Raw genomic sequence first — 22,017 nt, 5'->3', positions numbered from 1 at the left:
TTCGCGGGACTCCAGAGGCACCAGCAGCTTCAAATACCTGTTTGCTGCTTTGTAATGGCATTTTAGCAGCTGCTCTCTTAATCCGATGTATTTGTCTGGCAGAAACCTTCCTCATTGTGCCTTTATCTGCACAAACCTGTGTGTGCTCTGAATCAGCCACAAATCTCTTAATAGTACGATGATCACGCTTAAGTTTTCGTGAAATATCTAAGGTTTTCATACCTCGTCCAAGGCATTCAACTATTTCACGCTTTTCAGCAGCAGAGAGATCCTTTTTCTTTCCCATATTGCTTGAAAATGGTGGTCTGCTTAATAATGTGGAACATCCTTCTTCAGTAGTTTTTCCTTTAATTGGGCTCACCTGGCCAACTAATTATCACAGGTGTCTGAGATTGATTTCAGTGATCCAAAGAGCCCTGAGACACAATACCATCCATGAGTTTAATTGAAAAACAAAAAAATTAATCTTTATGACACTTAAATACAACTTGCATAATAATTTGGAATGCGGCGTATTATGAAAACTGGATAATGGACTGCAACATAGCATCCATTTGTTCCATTCATTCTGCTCCATTCCATTCCTGGTTTGCTTCTTTCTACTTCTGTGCTGTGTGGTCCATTAAACATGTGCATAATTGACCTACAACTGCCCATCTGCTTCACCCCTCTTGGCTTACAGATGTTACATTTAGATCATGATCTAGATCATGCACATCAAAATAGCATTTTCTAGATGAAAAGTTTTCGTTTTGGATTTTAAAAAAACACAAAACAAAGAGTAAGAAATGTTTGCAGTTAGAATTTTTTCTATCAACAGTTTTACAGACCTCTTTTTATGATGGCAGTCTAGGGTAAAAAAAAAAAAATTAGCACAAGGGGCAAGAGTTTTTTTGTATTGCAGTACCACAGTTGGCCACTGGGGTAAATATGCGAGCTGGATACGACGCTGCCACTCACCCTTGCTGCCAATTCATCCCATGGCCACTCGTGGTGCTGCAACAACAACATCCCCTCTTTGTTACAGACCGAACACAATTAAAATTCCACCTCACACTGCTGTAGGGGATGACATCTCATAGGAAGTTACAGATTACAACTTTTTTAATGACTCAAATTTTTCAATATCAAACACTTTGTATGTTTTTTTTCATGGCAGTGAGATCCCAGAAAGCTGCTGTATTGGCTGTAGGGCAGCTGTGAGTAAGAGGGAAAACTGTTTGTCAAGTAAGCCAAGAGGATAAGCTTGTTATTTCTCATAAAATTGGACAACAGGATGTTAGGGATCCCGCAGTGGGTCAAACACAATAAACTCAAGAGGAAGAGAGAAAACATTTGTGTGTGTGTGAGGGATCCATGCAGACCCCTGGGCAGAGTGACTCTCTCTTCCTGTCTCCTTCCTGATCCCCCGCGCTCTCTCCAGACGACAATAGACATCCCATCATGCCCGTTTGGATAGTTAATGGTCCTGTTTATTTATCCCATTGCTGTCGTCATCTAGACACACATCCAACAGTGACAGTCAGCTGTACAAGCTTCGGGTTAAGACACATGAGGACGACTGAATAAATACTATTAAGCACTTAGACAAACAAACATTCAGACATGGATATGAAGCTAAAGGACGACTGAATCTCACAGGAGACACAGAGAGTAGAGAGAAGAAACAGTATGTCCGGTACAGCAGAATGAGTCAAGGGTTTCCTAGAAGAATAAAAAGTCAACAGCTTTTATTACAATATTCAGAAATGTGTTAAAGCTGCTGGTTTATATCAACTCTAATTTGTGGACTGTGGGGCGTATTATCTCCCTTCAGGCTGTAATTTTAGCACTTTTGCAAGAACAGAAAACATGGGCTGATTGAGCCAAAAGTTATCTGCAGGTGATGATTGATTTTAGGAGCCTCCCCAACTTGAGAAACTCCAAAATATCCTAACCATGGAATAATGAAGGAATAGTTCGATCCTGCTTTTTCTAGAAAATACTGGATTAAGACCAAGCAGCAACCGCCGGGGCTGAAAAACAAAGTCAGCAGGCAAGTGCCAAAAGCTGCAGTTTCTTTATTGCCACTTGAGGTTGGTTCCATAAGCGAGTCAATCCCCATAGACCCCCATGTTAAAATACCCAAATTTTCCGAGGAAATAAACACGTTTGCAGCCTGGCACAAACACGGTTTTGATCTCTATAGCTAATTTCAGCATTCATGACAACAGTTTCTCACACATTTGCATAACTTTAAGCCTTAATAAAATGTGTACTTAAGGGCAGGGCCGCTTGAGTGACAGGCTAATTGAGAGGGGCTGCTACAGTTGTTGAGTCAGATCTACCCCATTCCTCCACAGCTCCACCCTCTCCTCCCAGTATGGTCACGAGTCCATAAACCAATGGTTACATCGGGGTAGCAACGTCCATTATTTTGTACAGTCTATAATTAAGACTTAAGGGTGTAAATCACAGTTTTTGGCAGGACACAATATCATTATCAATTCTTTGGACGACAGGATATTTGCTGATATTTCAAAGTCTGCCACAATATGGGTTTGATTCCATTCAATTCAGGGGCCTGCAACTGGTATGAGATATTACCAGTAAATATCTTCATTGTTCCTTGGCGCTAGGCCTCTAGCATTAGCATGTTTAGGAAGGAGGTGTGCTTGGAAGGAAATGGTGACACAGATGCCCCATGGGAATTTCAAAATAAAGGCATACCTTAAAGATGACGAAATGACTCGATGTTTTCACTTTGCATCAATGACACTGGATCTTTAAATACTGAATCAATATATAGATCCAGATCAATGTACACTTACACCTCTCTTAAGACTTACCCCTTTATCTGCTAAGATAATCAGACTGTAACCCAGTGTAACGACATGAAATGTTAACAGCAGTCTGACTTAAGCAGAATGATGCATGTACAGTATGTTTGGGTTTTTTTTAAGAATAATGTAAATTCAGATTTGTTTTAGCCAGTAATATGAATTTTTGTGTAGAGAAATTGAAAGTGCTGGATATGACTGAGTGGAGCATATCAGGTGGCACAATGTGCTTGTTGTGTATTATGAGCCTCTCTCATTGATGTGACTTTGGCTGGAGGGTGAGTGTGTTCTGACATGTAACCATCTGATAAGGACTTCTCCATCAACCATGTCTGACTTGTATGCATGACCTGTTTGTGTCTGTGTGAGTTAGAGTGTGTGTGAGGCTGTGTGTCCATATGACCAGTGAGTTAATCCTATTGACAGAGGCTGTCTTACTCCTCGCCTTGTTTTCACAGTAAACTAAACATTACACACCTGCTGGCTCTATGTCATGTGGGCCATTACCCTCGATTGGTTTTATATAAAGAACATGCCAATCAGCTGGTGTGACTGCCCAACTACCTGTTGTGTTTCGTGTGGAAAAACTGTTATTCAAGCTGTGGCAGGGTATGAAACATGAGTACAGGGGAGGTGAAATTCAAGAGTGTGCTGCTGTACCTTCAAGGTGAAGTGCAGGCTGTCGATGCTGAGGACTTACAGGACGTGACTGTCCTTGCTGTTATGTATGGCTGACGTAGATGGGTCAAGGCCTGTTGTGAGTTGGAATATCCACTTGTGCCGAGGCTGTAGACTCTCTGTTATTTGAAACTAGGGCTGAAATGATAAGTCGAGTTTTCCATTAGTCAAATTGCAGAAACATTTTGGTAACCTGTTAATTTTTCACATTCACGGCTATCAGTTTCTTAAGTCTGGGATCTTCAGACTTATCACCTGGGATCTGTGTAATTTTACAAACAATTTCCACTATTTCAATTTGATTAACTAGATAACAGATTGATTAATATCAAAAACAAGTCATTGACTGATTACACAATAGTAGAAATAACTGTTATCAGAGCTGAAAAGATAAGTTGATTAATCACCTCAAGAAGAATTGCTGCTTTTGTCAGTTTTGTATTTTTAGGTTTTGGACTGGTGGTCAGACAAACCAAGACATTTTAGACTGCAACTACCGATTATTTACATTAGCAGTTTATCTGCAGATCATATTCACGATTAATCGTTTCATCTATAAAATCAGGAAACTGTGAAAAAGTCCTTTCACAATATGCAAAACCACATGGTGGTTTTGTCTGAATGTTAGACAATTGAGAGCCCTGAACCATCAAATCTTTCACACTTTTTCTTGAAAAATGACTTAAATGATCTTTCAGTGATCAAAATAGTTCATTGTATTAATGTATGAAGCTTTCTGCAGCTACTAGTGTTGTGAATGTGTACGAAGTTGAGAGGATGCAGAGTTCTCTGTTCATTAAAGGGAAACTCAGTTTGCACTCCTACCCTAATAGCGAAGAAGTCAAATCAACAGCTGGACTGTGGAGCATTCTGGTGTGCACAGAATTGACAGTGTAAACCTGATAGCTGTGACTACCATCTGCAGGAGTAGTGTACAGCAAGCAATGAGGAGCAAGAGGCTGGAGGCGGGACTACCCCCATGAGGGAGTGTGTATAAGGAAGAGGTCTCTCTCTCTCTCTCTCATGCACACACACTCAGTCATTACTCCACATACACAGAGTGTGAGGTAAAGCCTAGTCAGACCTCGCAGCCCAAAGTGAGTCACTAGAGCTGTGGCGTTTCCCCGCGTCAGAGAACTGAGGCTTGGTCCTTTTACTCATGCTGTAGTCAGACTGAGACAGACACTTTAACGGACGGCAGCCCCACTCTGCTCTGCACTCTACACACAGCAACATGGGAGCCTGCTGCTTTGACAAGAAAGAGAGGAAACTGGGGAAGCTAAATGGCTGGAGAAAGGTGAGTCCTCTTGGGGGCTGTTTTGTTAGTTTGATAAGAAGAGTTTTACTTTTTGTCATATGCTATTGGACAGTCGGATCTTCTGTCTAAGTGCTAAACTTCTGTGGCTTGCTTAATACGGTGTGAATTTCACATCTGTGGTTGTAGTTTTCTTAAACACTGAGTTTTAGTTGATCCTTTGGTGTTGTTTAAAGTGGTCGCCGTCAGTACGGTTTAAACCTATTCCTCTGCTGCAGATGCTGAATGTGTGCTTCAGGGTTTCTTTCTTATGTTTCTTCTGTTTTCTTCAGTTGATGTAATTGAACATTACCAAAGTGTACATTTGTAATGATAAAAGCCATTTGCTTTTGTCTGTTAAATTCCTATTTATACATTTATACGCATCTTTTCAGAGATTCATGCAAGAGTCTGTGGTATGTGTTCTGCTTCTGAGGAGCAGTCTCTGGATTTTTAGTATGTCTTTTTGTCAAGTTACAACTTAAGTTTGTGGGATTACTTAAACTTTTCTCTCAGGGTGTTGAGCTTGAAGAAAGATACAGGCATTCTAGAGACAGTTACAGACGCTGTTTTAATCTCCTTGGAACAATGTTACACTGACTTCCTCAGGAGTTTGTCAGTGACCTATAGATGATAGCAATTGGTGCTTAGTTAAAGGTTGTAGCTACTGCTCAAAAACAGATGAGCATAGCAAAAACCTGAGGAAAAATGAGCTTGTGTTTGTCTTTCTCTAGATGAGTCAAGTGTTGCCTAAAGAGAGGGAAGCAATTTGAGTTTATAAGCAAAATGGCCTTGGGTTTAAGTTACCTGAGGCCCAGGTAGGTGATGAAGTGGTGTTTCTAAGCATAGTGCCAAAGCTTGGAGAGATTTCTTCTTCTGGCTTAGGCTAAACACTCAGGTCATCTGGGGAGAAAGAGAGAGGTAGTGGCAAAGTGGTCAGATGCTGCTCAATGGTTGGTTTGTTCAAACAGGGGATGCAGAGAGTAAGGCAAATCTTTCTGGGAATTTTCCCCCAAAGGTTAGGGGGATATATGCTGTTACTAACGTGATAAAACATTGTTTTTTTATGATTTGATCATTCATGAGTGTTGAATTTTGTAGAAGAGGTGATCCGAGCACTCCTTGCTTCTCAGTGTAATACTGCCTCTGTGATATTTTTACACAGGGGTGCTTTCTGCTTTCCGAGCAACCAGAGTTCAAGTGTGCACAATTGTGAAGTCTGTTAACTGTTCTCCTTCAGCCAAAAATGGTGCTGCACATCACATCTGACTCTGCTGAGGCCTTGAACAGCTGGGAGTGATGGGAATGAATCACTCAGCTGAGAAATTGTGTACTTACTTTTATCTCTCCCTCTGTTTTCTTGTCTCTGGTTCTTAAAGGTGACCGCTTTTTTTTTTTTTTTTTGATACATCTTACTGGGTTCAGAGACACAAGAATAAACTCCTTCGCATACAGACACACGGTAGCATGAGAGTGAGTCATAGGAAGTGAGAGGTTGTCAGGCCTAGTCGTCTGTAGCTTCACCCGACATACGCACGGTTGGTACGTAGGTAGGTTCCCCGGTCTTCACAGAGTTATGTCACTTCGAGTCTTTGCCATTGCGCCCGTGTGACCGTCTTGCGTCATGTTTTTGCTAAAGCAGGGGAAAGATAAACCACAACCACTGCAGGTTTACTGCTGAAGAACGAATGAAAGCGTAAGTCACAATCAGCGATGCTGCGTACTGTAAATACGAGTTTATATTGATGAACTGACATAAATTAAAAAAATCAGACGGTAAAGAAGAAATATTCTATCATGGTGATTATGATTTCTTTTAACTGAAGCTCCCGAGAGTTGTTTAATGAAAAATGTATGTTTCGGTAAAAGGTGAAGGCTAACCTCAGAGTGGAACTGCTTAAATATTTAAAGCTTTCACACCCTCATCATTGTAAATTCAGAATAGTCAGAACTTCTTAACAACACTTGTTTGCATGTGTTTAAAGTTGACAGAAAAATATGGTTTAATAAGGTTTATCCACAAGTCAAGTTGTGCATTTCTGTCACTGCAGGGTGAAGAGGTCAGTACTGTGTGAGAACTGGGCAGCCTGCTCCACAGCACACTGGGTGTAGTGCACCCACTAGTGGCTTAAAGGAACAACTTCAATCTGAACCACCACAGATGAAAATTATTAAAGCAAAGATTTCAGACAAGAAAGAAGCTGGACAGGTGATTCAGGCATTAGTTGACAATCATAGCTTGACGCTTGAGGAGAAGAAGCCAATGGATCAAATAATAGATGCATAGTATGTGGGTATGTGAGAGATACCCACAGAGCTCCAAGAGGCTAATCTCCCTCTAACGTCATGGTGTCAGTAGGAGGTAAAGAGGCTTCCCTTCTGCCCCTGGATGAACAATACAATTAAGCACACAGAGACAATGGCACGCTCATACAGAAACATATGTGTGTGTGTGAAACATGCATGTAACATGTCAGCATCAACCATGTTTAGCTGTAGATAACAGCAACTGTGTCTATGTGCACTAAGGCATTTCTTTACAGCCTCTGGAGAAGCGTAGCTCTTCAACACATTGCAGAGAGACATCCCCCGCCGTTATTTCTGGTTTCTTTATATATTATGCAGTGAGCTATTATATAAAGAGCTGCCTCCTCTGTTTCTCTTTATTTTTTTATTTTTCCTCTCTTTTCTCGCGTCCCGCCTCCCTGCTTCTGGTTCTTTCCCTCAGTGGGAGGATAATCCGGGATCCTCTCGGGGAAGCTTTGATCTCCCACTCATATTTCCAAACTGGTACACACACAAACACATAGGACTGAGAGGTTCTCTGGGAACTTGTGTTCACAGTTCCCCATGAATTGGTCATGAAGTGACAAGAACTGTGGATATTTTCTCATTAGCGAAGCATTGCAGCCATCCTCGAGGGGGTCTCGCAAACAAAATGTCCTAACAAAATTGACAAAAAGCACAAATGGGCGCCTTTGAAATTGGCCATTGGTACTGATGTAACAGTATATTCCAGTCAGGTGGCCCTAGCCTTGTACGCTGCAGCAGTATCAACACCTGCTCCAAGGACAGCCCATTGATTCTGCCAGCGAGGCAGACAGACAGAGAGATTGATGACTGTGTTGGCAAGTGGCAGCCGGGAGAGAAATTGACATGTAAGTGCCGGAGAGTGAGGGAGAGATTGAGCGGAGGGGGCGGTGGGGGGGATCTGTGGATGCGAGCAGAGGCGATGTGTGTGGTGTGTCCTCGTGACAGCTCAGCAGCTACACCACATGTCTGCCTGGGAAGGAAAAGGGGAAGCCTCTCCTCTCCTCTCCTCTCCTCTCCTCCTTTCAAAACAGACCTACACTGGCCGCCTGATGCTGTTGCCATGGCGTTGTGGTGTTCTGGTAATTGGCGTACACATACTCACGGCAGAGAGAGAAAACCATGGGCTGTTGTCACCTAAATTGGGGAAGGATGCAATTATCTCCCATCTCTCCTTCTTTCCTTTTTCTTTTTCTCTTCTCTGACCGTCTTCCCTACTCTGTGGTTGTCTCTCGGCTGTTAAAAATAGCCTTCCACAGACACCCTGACAGCATCTAATATTATTATGGGATGCAGATAATGAACAGGCTTATGAGTTCTCCACAATGGCCGCCGCGCTCGGGATGTCAGGAGACAACAGAAGACCCAAAAGAGGGAGAGGGAAAGGATGACAATAGAGATAATAGTGATAAAAATACAGTTGCAGTGCATTCACATTCCTCAAATGTGCCCCATCCCCTCTCTCAACCCTCATTGTTTTACTGTAGAGGGGAGGCATAGCTATACAGCTCCATTACATTCCTTCACAATGGCTGATTTAATATAAAACAGGGAATTAAAGGGGCTGGTAATTGAAGTGGATGGGATTTATCTGCAGCGGTTGCACAGCTGAAGAAAACAAGAGGAGAGAGAACTGTTACATCTGGAATCCAAGTCTGAATATTATATGTCAGTCACTCAAACATCCCTTTACAGCCTCGTGTACACACCAATGCCAAGCCGTAAGTAGGGCTCCCCCTTTCTCCCCACTTTCTGTCAAATCATGTGTTCTGAATAGAGCGTGTTGCTGGGGCTGGCAGACTATAGCAGGGGAAAAAGAGACAGAAGAGGGAGGGAGCCAAAAAGAGAGAGAGAGAGAGAGAGAGAGAGAGAGAGAGAGGGGCAGGGTAGGAGGGGGAGTGAACAATACAGCAGTGAGAGCAGCAGAGCAAGACAAATCCAGTGGAGGAACCCCCCCTCCAGTCAGATGAACATCGCTGCCTCACTCCCTCCTCCTCCTCTTTCTCCTCCTCCTCCTGTCTCTATCGTTGTTATTTTCCCCTCCTCCCTTCCTCGCTCCTTCTCTATAATTCATCAGTGCGCTGAGAGTCCCCAGCTCACGGCTCCAGCTGCTGCTGCTCCAGCCGAACCACCGAGCCCGCTGGATCTCCTCCTCTCTTAGCCTGGCTATAGCACCTACTTTTTTCTTACGTCTATCCATCCATCTATCCTCGTATCCATCCTAAGGCATGGAGACTGAGAGCTGGCCCTTTTCTGCTGCTGAGAGGGAGAGTGAGCCATCATCGAGCTGCTCTCTTAGCCGCTGAGAAAAGAATCACAAGAGAACAGAAGAAGGGATTTTTTTTGTCCTTTTTGGCGCTGAAGGAATCCTGTTCATCTGCCTCTATTTTTTTCAATTGGATTACAGTTCTGGCTTTGTGTAGGAACGAGAAAACGGGGTCCAAAATGCCTGAAGCCAATTACCTGCTGTCGGTGTCTTGGGGTTACATTAAGGTGTGTGGCGCTCATCTATGTAGCTTGTCGGGATAACGCACCCATTTCATTGTACTTCTCTGTGCTGTGTTGCATTTAGGGGCATTTCTTAAATTAAAGATTTCATGGAGCTTCTCAGGATACTGTGCTAGCCTAATTGCACCAAAAGCTATATCCATCATGGTGAGGGAGGTCTGACAGAATGGTGTTTTGTGGCTCAGGCTCCATCTTGAGCCCTCTGCAGAGCTGTGTGTCTTTATATGTGTGTTACTCTGTATGTGTGTGCACGCGCATGCATCAGTCTGTCATAAACAGCTGCTACTGCAGTGCCTGGGTCTCCGTGTACTGTCAAATGCATCTGTCTCACTCAACTGTATCATCTGTCCAAAACCGTTAATGGTATTAAAAATATGTAAAAATTGTCAAAATGTTGGAACGAAGAGAAATGTATGGAGCAATGTGCAGATTTTGCTCTTGACATCATTGAAATTCTTACACACTGATGCAAGTGAAACAGCCAGATAGGCCCCAAAAATGTGATTCAGTGTAATAGAACTGTAAATTGGTTGCCAGGGGTGAATTAAAAGGTGATGGCTTTCCCACTGGTAAAGCAAATATCCACACCCTAATTAATTTCAGGGAAAATGGAAGGAGAAATAAGATGTGTGTCCCCCCACGGTTTTTTATGCTGTAATTAAATAATATTCTTAAGCTGTTGGGATAAAACTGGATACTGCTGTATTTTACATGGAGCCATGTACCAGAATTTCTCCCAGGTTTTCCCTCAGTGGAAACTGACGACATTTCCTCTCTCTCTCTTGCAGTTCAAGAGAATGTTGAATCGGGAGTTGACGCACCTATCTGAGATGAGTCGCTCCGGGAATCAGGTCTCGGAATTCATCTCCAACACCTTCCTAGGTAAATAAAAGTCTTGTGTACATGCACTCAAAATCATACTGACAAATTCACCAATTTGCTCTTTATAATCCATTTCAAATCACCACAGACTATAATTATGACCCAAAAAATACACACAGAAATGCAAATAACCACAAATATTTAGTGGCTCACACAGATCCCCACTTCACAGTTTTGTTGCAATGTTTTTGTGGAGGTTCAGTACATGCTGTTAAGCTGTGCAAGTTGCTCTGGCAGGCTTTTCTGTGGGGGCGTACCATAAAACACTGCGCCATTAAGCATTGTCTAGATGTTTATGGCATCGGGCTCAAAATGGCCATTAAAATTAAAGAGGAAAAATGTACATTTCTGAAAACATTGAGGGAAAAAGGTATTTAAGGTGGCTGGGTACTGTAAAAAGTGCCATTTGACTGACAAGGGAGCTTGTTAGCCAGAATCAGAGTAAGTGAATTGGAACTGGATGCTGTCAGTGTGGGTTTCACATCCGAGATCTGAGATAAATGGAAGTTGCTAAATGTATTTATACAATCTTCTGAAACACTGTTTCAGACATTTTTTGTCATCCACATGTACAAAATGTGTCATGGTTTCTCTGGTACTAAAGCACCACCATGAAGTTATTGAAGAGAAAAAAATCAGTACAAGTAAGACAATGATTCGATTTCGACCAAAAGTTGGCATTTGGTAAATGTGAGATTTACGCAGGAGTGTGAGGATAGCGCGACAATTACATGAGATAAAGGAAATATAGATTGACAAACATTAGAGATAACAGAAGGCAAACAGAATGCACCTAGAGGTAGTTAAAACTATTTATAGACACTGTGCTTCCGATCGATTTGGCATCCTGATCCGGTGTAGTGTTGTTGGCAGATCCCTCACGGCCGGATCATAAAGAGCGGGAAGAGGGTTGAGGAGAGGCAGAGAAGAAGCAAACGAGGGAGGGAGGGAGAGAGAAAGCTGACTGCAGTGAGGTAGAAAATAGAGGTACAGAGGAACCCCCTTTGCTGGCAGTGAGATGAGCTCGGCAGATTCGGTGACTCATCCCCATCTTAACGCATCTTTGTCAGCAGGGACACCTTGTTGTCCCCGCACCTCTCCCTCCCCCTCCAGCTGCCCCGAGAATCCAGACAGAGATGACTATCTCTTCGATAAAGAAATCAGGATTACCCTGCAGGCGGTAAAAAGAATAGGTGAACATTAATGAAGTGTGGGGGGGTGGCTGAAGCAGCACAGCTGGCCTGGTTTGGCCTCAGCTGACCAGTAGGACTGTTTAATCCTTACATCCATTAAGATCAGGATCAGTGTCAGTAATGCACTTGTTTCTGCTTTATCTTTTTTTTTTTCTTCAGAAAGTCGTCCATTCAGGCTCAGAGAAATCAAATTTTCCTGCCATATGTCTAGTTCCACAGAGGTCATTCTTAGATCCACCACAAATCCCCACCAGTATATTGTTGTTGTTTTTTTTTAATATGACATCTGATGGAAAGGCAGATTGTTGACTGGTAAAATAGTGCTCATGGAGCCTGGATAATTCCCTAGATAAATAAAGATCCCAGAGTTTTTCATAGAGGGCGATTTCAGACGAGGATTTCTGACTTTCCATTAAGGATTGCTGGCCGGCAGCATGCAGGCCATTCACGTGTGCCTTTCCCCCACCACAGCTGTCCTCGCAGTACAATTCTGTCATAATTCCCTTTGATCGGCCAGCAGCTGAGCACGCTCAGGGAATACACTCAGGGGAAAAAATGGCCCCAAAAAGTCCCCCCTCCATACCTTCCCTACTGCATCTGCATCTCATAGGAAAGCATATGAATGAAAAAGAAATCAAATACATGTGGGAGGTGACAAAGTAGCGGGACATGTGGGAGGTGACAAAGTAGCGGGAAGGAGAAGGGAGAAAATCAGAGAAAAAACAGAGCAATATACAACACAGTTTTACTTCAGCTGCTTGTTTTTTCTAAAGTGGGGAAAAAAGAATAATAGCTTAAGATGAGGCCAGGATAATATGAGCTTAATGTGCAAGTGAAATAAGAGGGTGTAAAAATGACTGTCCATGTGACCAGCTGACACATTACAGGCTAAACTGTGACAGAGAGACTTCATCTGCTGGAATATGGTAACTAGAATAAATGTGCTAAAATCCTCCTGAGCAGTTTGTAAGTCGTATCAAATCATTTACTGTATATTGGCACTTACTTATTTATAAATAGATAATAAGAAACTTGTCTGTCTCACAATCTGATCTAACACACACACAAACGTACAGGCCGCATACACACAAACACCACACAGCAGTGGCGATAATGATGGCTTGTAATAAATTAGAGGGCAATATATTGCTCTTCCCCTTGTTTCCCACGCAGCACATGTCTGAGAGCGCTTAATTGCCCCATTCTCAATTACCACTGGAGGACTGAAGAGAGAGCAAGAGACGGAGAGAATAGTAGAGAAAACAGTGCGAGAGAGAAAGAGGGAGAGAGAAAGAGAGCGTGCGAGTGAAAGTGATTATTTGAATTACAGCTGGTAATTGAATAACCCTCCGCAGGGGAAGGCTGATAGGCCAGCGATGAGCTGAGTCGAGGCTTGATAGATGAGTGCGCAGCTCACATTCGTGCCGATAGCCAGTCCCTGCAGGATTTCATTCAATTCTTCTGTGAGTGCAGTAAACACAAGGGTCTGCTTGGTTATTACAAGAAACTTGGTGTGATTTTTGTGTATATTTTTGGATAAAGTGTGAGTGTGGCTTATTGTCTATGCAGTATTTTTTCAGCTGATTATTACATGTAATCTTTGCAGGTTTTTGATGTATTTTTGGACTTTGTTTTCTCTTTATTTGTGGCTACACAGACTTATAAATGAAATAAACCACACATAAAAATCCCACTTTGCACTAGGTGATTTGATAAAGCTGTGCAAGATGCGGCAGCTTATTGAATGGCCGTCTTTATGGAGCTGCCTTAACTGTGTAGAAGCCCCAGCACACAGTCTGTCAATGGACTGACCTATGAGAGTGAAAAGAACACGAGATGATATCTGAGCCACCTGCTGAGAGATTGGGGGGGGACAGAGACGAATGAACAGTGGGAGCTCAGAGAGCGACCACAGGTGGAGGACAGGAAGCATGAATGAACAAATGAATGGAGGCACAGATGATGAATGAAAGAGTGAATTGATAAATCCCTCAGGAGCTAACCAGCTGCAGGTGTTTCTATAGTGCCAGTGCACCTGGGTCCTCAGCCAGCTTACACATTGAACTCTTTTTTTATTGAGAAGTAGATTAAAATATTCCTGTGCTATATGAGGTCAGTGGGCATTTTAACCACTCCCTCCTCACAGTGTCCACACTTGTATAAACAACAAATCTAATTTTTCCCCTCCCTCAGACAAACAGAATGAGGTGGAGATCCCGTCACCAACATCCAAGACGAGAGAGAAGAAGAAGCAGCAGAAGCAGCAGCTGATGACACAGATCAGCGGAGTCAAGAAGGTCTCCCATGGGCCCTCGCTCTCTAGCAGCAGCATCTCCCGCTTCGGCGTCAAGACCGATAAGGAGGAGCTACTGTCAAAGGAGCTGGAGGACCTCAACAAGTGGGGCCTGAACATCTTCACTGTTTCGGAATACTCCCACAACCGGCCTCTAACCTGCATCATGTACGCCATCTTCCAGGTATGAAGTCAACTTTTGCATTCTGTTGTGTCTTCAATTTCATACTCATTGTTTGATTACTACTAAAGTGATCCACACATTTTTCTAAATGTCACAATTTGTTTATCTAGGAGCGAGACCTGTTAAAGACATTTAAGATCCCCGTGGATACGTTTGTGGCCTACATGATGACATTGGAAGATCACTACCATTCAGATGTGGCCTACCACAACAGCCTGCATGCTGCTGATGTAGCCCAATCCACACACATCCTCCTCTCCACTCCAGCCCTGGATGTAAGTTATAATATAAATTGAAGTATTTTAATACCTCAGATCAGGGTCTTATTACATTATTTACTTAGCATATATCTTTCAACTCTCGGGGGTTAAAGAAATTCCCCCACCTTTGACTTGGGCACCAGTGTACATCCACAGAAATAAGGGAAAACTAAATTAGAGGAGTGAGCTTTTACATCACCCCATGTACCACTTTCCTGGATCGCCACACCAGCTTTGAAGGGCTCAACATCCTTCCATTGAATCATCTTTTCCCTCCTTACTTGGGGAACTTCCCCTCTTTCCTCCATGCCTTATTTGTTAGATTTTCCTGCTTGTATTTTCTCACAGCTCTCCTTAAGTTGGAGTAGCTGGTGAAATACAGTCAGGTCAGAACTCCCCGTTCTTCAGCTCACGATTTACTCTTCTTGGCTCTCCGTCATGCATCTATCACAGGCTGCAGAAACAGCGATATACTCTCTCACAGGGAACAGAAAGGCAGACAGCTAGCTTGCTGTTTGGTTGAGGAAAACATTTGGCATGGATTAACTAGTCTGTTCTTTCTGGTTCTTGTTCTCGCTTTATAAATAGTCTAATGTTCTTTTTTCCTCCCTCCCTCTCTTTCACAGGCGGTCTTCACAGATCTCGAGATCCTGGCAGCCATCTTTGCTGCAGCTATCCACGATGTTGACCATCCTGGAGTATCAAACCAATTCCTAATTAATACCAGTAAGTCAAAACGTTACTCCTAACAGGACTTCGTTGGTTAATTTGTTGGTTTGTTTTAAAGAATATACACTAGTGCTTTCAATAGCCAAATTGAAGTAGTCATAACAAAGACTAAAATCTCTTTATAACACCTCTCCAGATTCCGAGCTGGCGCTAATGTACAACGATGAGTCTGTGCTGGAGAACCATCACTTAGCTGTGGGATTCAAGCTACTACAGGAAGACAACTGTGATATCTTCCAGAACCTAACGAAGAAGCAGCGACAGTCCCTGCGCAAGATGGTCATCGACATGGTAAGATATCCCAGTTCATATTCTTTCCTCCTCTGCTGTCATCTCCATTTAAATCATAACCTGTCCACATAATCCAGATGCTAAGGATGTTTTTTGTTACGTCTTTTATTCAGGTTTTGGCCACTGACATGTCCAAACACATGAGTCTGCTGGCTGATCTAAAGACTATGGTGGAGACCAAAAAGGTGACGAGCTCTGGAGTGCTGCTGCTGGACAATTACACTGACAGGATACAGGTGGGTGCTGGATAAAACAACTAAACACTTGTGGTTGATCATACTGTAAACCCTCAACCTCTCTTTTACCAGCTTTTAATAGCTCTAATCAATAGCCAGTGTTGGGGGAGGTTACTCAGCCAATGGTCATTAGCCGCCCTCTACACAGCTGACCTCTGCTCCCACTGTCACTTCTTTTCTCACTCCATCAATCTTCTTTCTTTACCTATAAGTGCTCCCTCTACACTTTCCCTCTAATGGTCTTTTCTAGGATTTCTCCTTTAGTCAACTGTTATGTGACTGACCTCCTTTCATAACAAAGCAGATTACAGAATTAGCCTTAAATGTCGGTTCAACAGGAATCTAATTTCTCCTTAAATCTAATTGTAGTAAAGTAATCTAACACACTTGGCTGTTTTATTTCAAGGATACTGCATTGTATATCAAAGAGGCTTAGTGTTTCCAGGTTTTACCAATTTTCTCATGAAAAAAATCTGGAAGAAACTGAATAAGAAGATTTACTTAATTGCAATTGTGTACAATTCATAGGTGCTGCGTAACATGGTGCATTGTGCTGACCTGAGTAACCCCACCAAGTCCCTGGAGCTGTATCGTCAGTGGACTGATCGGATAATGGAGGAGTTCTTCCACCAGGGAGACAGAGAGAGGGAAAGGGGGATGGAGATCAGCCCTATGTGTGATAAACACACAGCCTCAGTGGAAAAGAGCCAGGTAGGCAATCAAAGACATACTGTAGAAGTTGCATTATGCACCAACAAAGATGTGTAAATTCACATCAAAGCTCAATTTCAGTTCTAATTTGCCTCCTTACTTCTTTCCAGGTGGGTTTCATCGACTACATCGTGCACCCTCTGTGGGAGACCTGGGCCGATCTGGTCCACCCTGATGCCCAGGACATTCTGGACACATTGGAGGACAACAGGAACTGGTACCAGAGCATGATCCCCCAGAGTCCCTCCCCGCCCTTCTACGACCAGGGAACGCACGGACATGGTGGAGGGACTGGAGGGCAGGGAGGCGGGGAGAAATTTCAGTTTGAGCTCACATTGGAGGAGGAGGACTTGGATGGAATAGAGAAAGATGGCGAAGGGGAGGAGGACGAGGAGGAAGAAGAAGAAGAGTTAGAAGAGGAGGAGGACAGTCTAGGAGATTCTCGTTCTCCTCCCCTGGACTATTTGGACGGTCAGGAGCTCGAGGAGGGCAGCATGATGGAGCCGGCAATAGAAATCGTGACGCACGAGGCGTCGCCCACAGACACATAGGGCTTCCATCATCGGGGTCACATTGTGATTTGAAAGTTTTTGGCAAAAGAGGGGAGATCCTCTTGCAGCTGTGCTTTTTAATAGGCCCACAGAAGCAAGGGCTTAGTTTGGTCCCGCACAGGGGCGTCTTGCACTTGGGTGTTTGAAGCCAGACACGGACGGACAGTTTCAGTGAGGCGGCTTCAGAGTTCTCAGGAAATAATTACTGCGAACATTTTAGTCTTGATGGACAGGCGAGACTGAGGGTGGAACTTGAAGGATTTCGGCCAGTTTGGGAAAATGGTAACTTTTTTTCTGAACTGGCATTAAATGGACACTGACACTACTGAGAGAAGTTTTGTACCTTAAGACTTTTTTTTACAGATATGATCTAGAAGTAGCATAGAGTAAGATCTACTGATGGAGACACATTTGTATAGCAAGAGAAAGTGTTTACTTTTTTCCTGTACCATTTGTCAAAGGACTTTTGTGTGCCTTTTTTACTATTGTCTTTATAATAGTTTTTTATTTATTGAACACTCTAGTATGTCTGTGAAATGTTTTTTTTTTCTTATCTGAAAGAGCAAAATCTTTTTTGTATGTTTAAAAGAGAACAGTCTTCCATATATTGGGCAATAGAGAAATCCAAACAAACGTCGACAAACAACTCTTGGACAAACTCATCTGAATAGGGAAACATTAACACCAACATAATGCGCACATTTTGTCACATTTGTTTTTTAATCTGAGCACAATGTTTTACACATGGATTTCAAACGCTTATGTTCACTCATGGTTCATACTACATGTTTAGTTTGTTGCTTTCTATATCAGATATCAGTCTATGAATGTCATAGTCACACTGAAATACATCATCTATTTTCATACTCCATCTTTCTATACATCATCTTCTCTCTTATTCTTTCAAACGGTCTGCTGACTATTAGGGGCTTCCTATCTTTTCACACCAAAACTTGACTTTTAATGCAAATTGCTCAGCGAGGATATGAAATCCTACACTTGCATCACTATGATCAGATATTCCTGCTAAATCTTCAGTGTAAAAGCATTGGGACATTTAATTTGTACGATTTTATCTTTTCATTTTTGCATCCAGTCGTTGTCTTGGTGTGAATCAGAGGTTGGTCCAGTTCAAACCTAAAATCAGAAGAAATACAAGCAAGTCTAAAAACAAACAGCTCATGAAAACATGCTGCTTAGATCTATAATAAAACCAGATATGAAGTCTGCCAAGGACGAAATGCACAACAGTGGTGAATCTATTTTTAGCCCACAGGTATGCTGCAGTCTTAATAATCCTGTTAGATAGAACGGGTCCTGACCCCAGACCTGTCTGATGTAACCCCCCCCCCCAATCAGGCCCAGACCAGATGATTAAAGGTGCTCTTACAGCTGCCTGTCTGAAAGACGTTCTCAGACCCTCATCAGCACCACTATTCACATGGTTTACAAACCCCTCTGGGCTCCACAGACACGACCCCAAAACAATCAGGCCGGCTATTTCTTCCTCACGATAAAAAATCCCTCAAGTGCTGCATCTGCTCATTGACGTCAATTGAATTTTTTTCCTCTCCCCCTCCACTGTATCAGGTTTCCAGGACAGTTGGGTTATTAGGATTGGGCACAGATGGAATTGCTGGATTCAGCATGGCAGACTGTACCCTTTTGAAAAAAAGTGGAATAATTAGGTGCTCTATTTTTAAAACAGACCAAACAACACCTCTTTTGTTTCTGAATATGGTTTGAAAATGGTGTGCAGACCTCACATTTCTGCTCCAGTGGCTTCCATGACAAAGTTTTATGGATGTTTCAGCTGCATAATCACATCTTTCCAATTTCATATTGGTTTACCGATAAACTCAAAAGGTACTTCATCTAATTTCACTCCAGCATGCTTTAGTGGCAATCTTTTGTGTGCAGTATGTACGTATGGAAGGTTTTGTATGTTTGTGTGTGTGTGTGTGTGTGTGTGTGTGTGTGTGTGTGTTTGGGTGTGCTGACTTTGTCATCAGGCCTTACCCCCATCACTCCACACCTTTGTCTCTACTGTTTGTCGCTAGGAGCTCAAGTTGGTCCTTTTTGCTGTTTATAACAGTGTGTATTTATTCTATACTTTAAGCTTGTAAATAAGAAATACTGGTTCAGTGTAAAATCTATTTTAATTTATATGCACTTGCATTACCTGGAAGTGGTGGTGTCTAATGTGTAGAAGACTCTGGATTAGAGTCTTTTTTATATATGTATTATATATTGTTTTTATATATATATATATATATAAATATATCTAAGTATATATTCGCACAATGTTTTGAGTGCCCAGCAGAGCAGCAGCTAAAGAGATATGTTGTTGTTGGCATATGAGAACCTTGTAACTCCAAAATAGCCTTTTTATTGTCACAAGAAAATGAAACACTTTATGTTAAGCTTGTTATGCATGAATATTAAACCAAAAATATTCTCACCTTGGCATCACTTTGAAATCTTAATTCACATTTTTTTCATTTCTGAAAAGTTCCTCTCTCTTAAAATTCAAGCTTAGTTATACTTCTTAAACAATAGCTATTATTGCACAGAGGACTTTCAGTGCCCTCATTTTGTTTCTTAGATCATTTTCTCTGATGGAAAACTATTTTGGCTCAACTGAGTTTCTGAAGCTACAAGGTTTTCATCTGACCGCAGCAATTTGGTAACCAGACATAGAAGACATGTTAAACTGCATAGCTTGGATATAGGATACATGCAAGCTAGCTAAGGAACACAGAAGCTTAGTCAATGCTCAGTATCAAAAGTACACAAATAGCTTATTTTCTCTTAGCAGCTTGTCATAACCTAAGCTTCTCCACCCAGCATTTGAATGCAGATTGCTGATATGAGGCCAGATAGATACAGGTTTCGATGGACAAACACAAAGTGATTGTCTCCTTTTACACTTAACGCACTTCATGTAAAAGTAGGTAACATGGGGACGGTATTGGTAGCATGCTACAATACGCCCGGCACTGACGTGAATCGTTCTGAATTAACAACAAAACATGGTCGTTATGTAACTGATTGTGCTAATGTGTGAACTCTTTCTGACCAAACTTGTTAGCAGTTTTGAAATTCAAATTTGTCAGTATTAACATTGTTTATCTATGTTCAAGCTTTTTTTGGTCCTAGTTGTGTCCAAATGGTTAGCCAGATTTAGCACTATCTGCATGAGAGATGGGTTTTTTTTATTGTCAATAATATGTTAAAGTCCACCGGTTGGTGGGTTATTAAATGTTTCACACAATGTATGGTATTATATTGTATATTGTGTTCAAAAAATCTGAAATACTTTTTCTATTAAGTGATTAAAAGCAAAGCATGAATATATTCCTTTGGTTTCAGCTGTTTTTTTCTCTCCCTCGTAGCCTAGTTTTCTTTACTCTGGGTGTGAACAATAAATTGGGTCACAGTCATGCTTCTGGTGGGTTCCCACATGTAAGTCATGTTTCATTAGGCTGTGTCCAAATACTAAACTGTATTCACTGAGCACCTGGGTCATGTGCTGAGAAAAAAAGAGCCTTTAAGGTATAAAATGGTATCAACAATAGCCTAAAATCCCTGCTAGTGGCCCCGAGGTCTGTACTGCTGGTGACACCCAGCCTGACCAAAGAGCTGTGAACTCGTTTACAGACTGAACAACACTGCCATCCCCAAAACATGCAGATCTCACAAGATATGGACTGCAACAAAGCCAAACTCTGTTTAAAGTTTTACATCAGTTACAGTAAACATGTGAACAAGAGGCTGCAGACTTAGGGCTACAACAACTGACAATTTCTATTAAACAGTGGTCTATAACATGTTAGACAAGTGAAAAACAGAATAAGTTTATTGTAGCTGTATGCCACCGCCAACCAGCCAAGTTGTAGTTTACATTCATGTCTGTCCATGTAGCCATGACAGTAGACAATGCTTCAAATAAGGGTGTTGCTGCAAAGAAGCAACACAATTTAAAGTATGGTTGATTTACACACATCTCCAAGGTTTCAAGGTGGACACCCAAGATTAGTGTCACCAATTTAGTGTACGACCAAATGTCTCCTCTGTTCCTGAGTTATGATTTTGAATAATGGCCAGAGAATTTTTTTTTTTCAGAGCATCGTGATGTCACAGTGAAGTTGACCTTTGAGGTACTGGATATAAAAATGTCATTACTTCATTCTATCCTATTTGACATTTGTGTGAAATCTTGTCATAATTAGCGTATGAATTCTTGAGTTATGGCCTCAAAAACAGATTTTGTGAGGTGACAGTGGTCACAGTTTGACCTTTGACAAGCATGATCTAATTCAGTTAATCCTTGAGTCTAAGACAATTGTGCTAAATTTTAAGAAATTCCCTCTAGGTCTTCTTGAGAAATTGCCTTCACGAGAATGGGACAGACAGACTGACAGACAATTGGAAACATAATGCCTTCGGCTATGGCTGTCACTGGTGCAGAGGCATAAAAATGTCCATCACAAGCTCCCAGAGCTCAAGATGACATTAACACTGGCTTGTTTTTCTTCAACAAAAAGTTCAAAGCTAGATATGTTCAGTTTACATTAATACAAAACAGCAGCATGTTGAATACCATCATTTTTATTTCAGGACTACATAGATGTGTCATATAGCTCTCTAGTGGGAAAGAGAGTGCTGTAAGAATAGGATATGACGTAGGTACCCTACTTTACAGGAATACTTTACAGGACTACTAACCTCTTCTGTTAATATTCAAGTGTGCCTCTGTTTTTAAAGTCAAGTTTAAGTTCCCACAGTCTGTCAACCACAATCTAAATAAAAAATTACCATAAACCCACTAAAAGTCAGCTGACCCTGACGCATCCTGTGAGAAGAAAAAAACAAAAAACATATCAACCTCAAACCTCAGGACAGTGCTGGAAACTAAAGTAGAAATAAAATTATACAGAGTGTGTATTAGTATATCTGAATGTTACTCTTCATTCTCGTTGATGTCACTTCATTTGCTGCATCATCACAGAGGATCAGCTAATGTGTTGAGACGGGAACACAGTGTGACACAGACTCAGCACCACGGCCCACACACA

At 42.0% G+C, this 22,017-nt stretch overlaps 1 protein-coding gene and 1 long non-coding RNA gene across 6 annotated transcripts in view; one reads left to right on the top strand and one right to left on the bottom strand.

Moving 5' to 3' along the window:
• pde4ba (phosphodiesterase 4B, cAMP-specific a) overlaps window positions 1-20,296 on the top strand; it is a 193,668-nt gene extending 173,372 nt beyond the window's left edge. For 3 of the 5 annotated variants that reach the window (XM_049589019.1, XM_049589020.1, XM_049589021.1), the window contains 8 exons: window positions 10,398-10,491; window positions 13,878-14,161; window positions 14,272-14,436; window positions 15,048-15,147; window positions 15,287-15,441; window positions 15,555-15,677; window positions 16,206-16,388; window positions 16,499-20,296. In XM_049589019.1, coding sequence (XP_049444976.1) covers window positions 10,398-10,491; window positions 13,878-14,161; window positions 14,272-14,436; window positions 15,048-15,147; window positions 15,287-15,441; window positions 15,555-15,677; window positions 16,206-16,388; window positions 16,499-16,939 — 1,545 coding nt within the window. In that variant the 3' untranslated portion in view covers window positions 16,940-20,296. Of the gene's footprint in view, window positions 1-4,516; window positions 4,795-9,060; window positions 9,595-10,397; window positions 10,492-13,877; window positions 14,162-14,271; window positions 14,437-15,047; window positions 15,148-15,286; window positions 15,442-15,554; window positions 15,678-16,205; window positions 16,389-16,498 lie in introns of those variants that run through there. The other 2 variants (XM_049589022.1, XM_049589023.1) reach the window with 2 other exon arrangements.
• LOC125896442 (uncharacterized) overlaps window positions 810-22,017 on the bottom strand; it is a 32,292-nt gene continuing 11,084 nt past the window's right edge. The window contains exons 3-5 of the long non-coding RNA XR_007450260.1: window positions 5,599-5,694; window positions 3,480-3,635; window positions 810-1,497 (exon numbers count right to left, since the gene is read on the bottom strand). This is a non-coding gene — a long non-coding RNA (uncharacterized LOC125896442). The remainder of the gene's footprint in view (window positions 1,498-3,479; window positions 3,636-5,598; window positions 5,695-22,017) is intronic.

The sequence above is a fragment of the Epinephelus fuscoguttatus genome, linkage group LG10 (assembly GCF_011397635.1).
Source record: "Epinephelus fuscoguttatus linkage group LG10, E.fuscoguttatus.final_Chr_v1".
Taxonomy (NCBI): domain Eukaryota; kingdom Metazoa; phylum Chordata; class Actinopteri; order Perciformes; family Serranidae; genus Epinephelus; species Epinephelus fuscoguttatus.
This window is presented reverse-complemented; position numbering and strand designations above follow the sequence as displayed.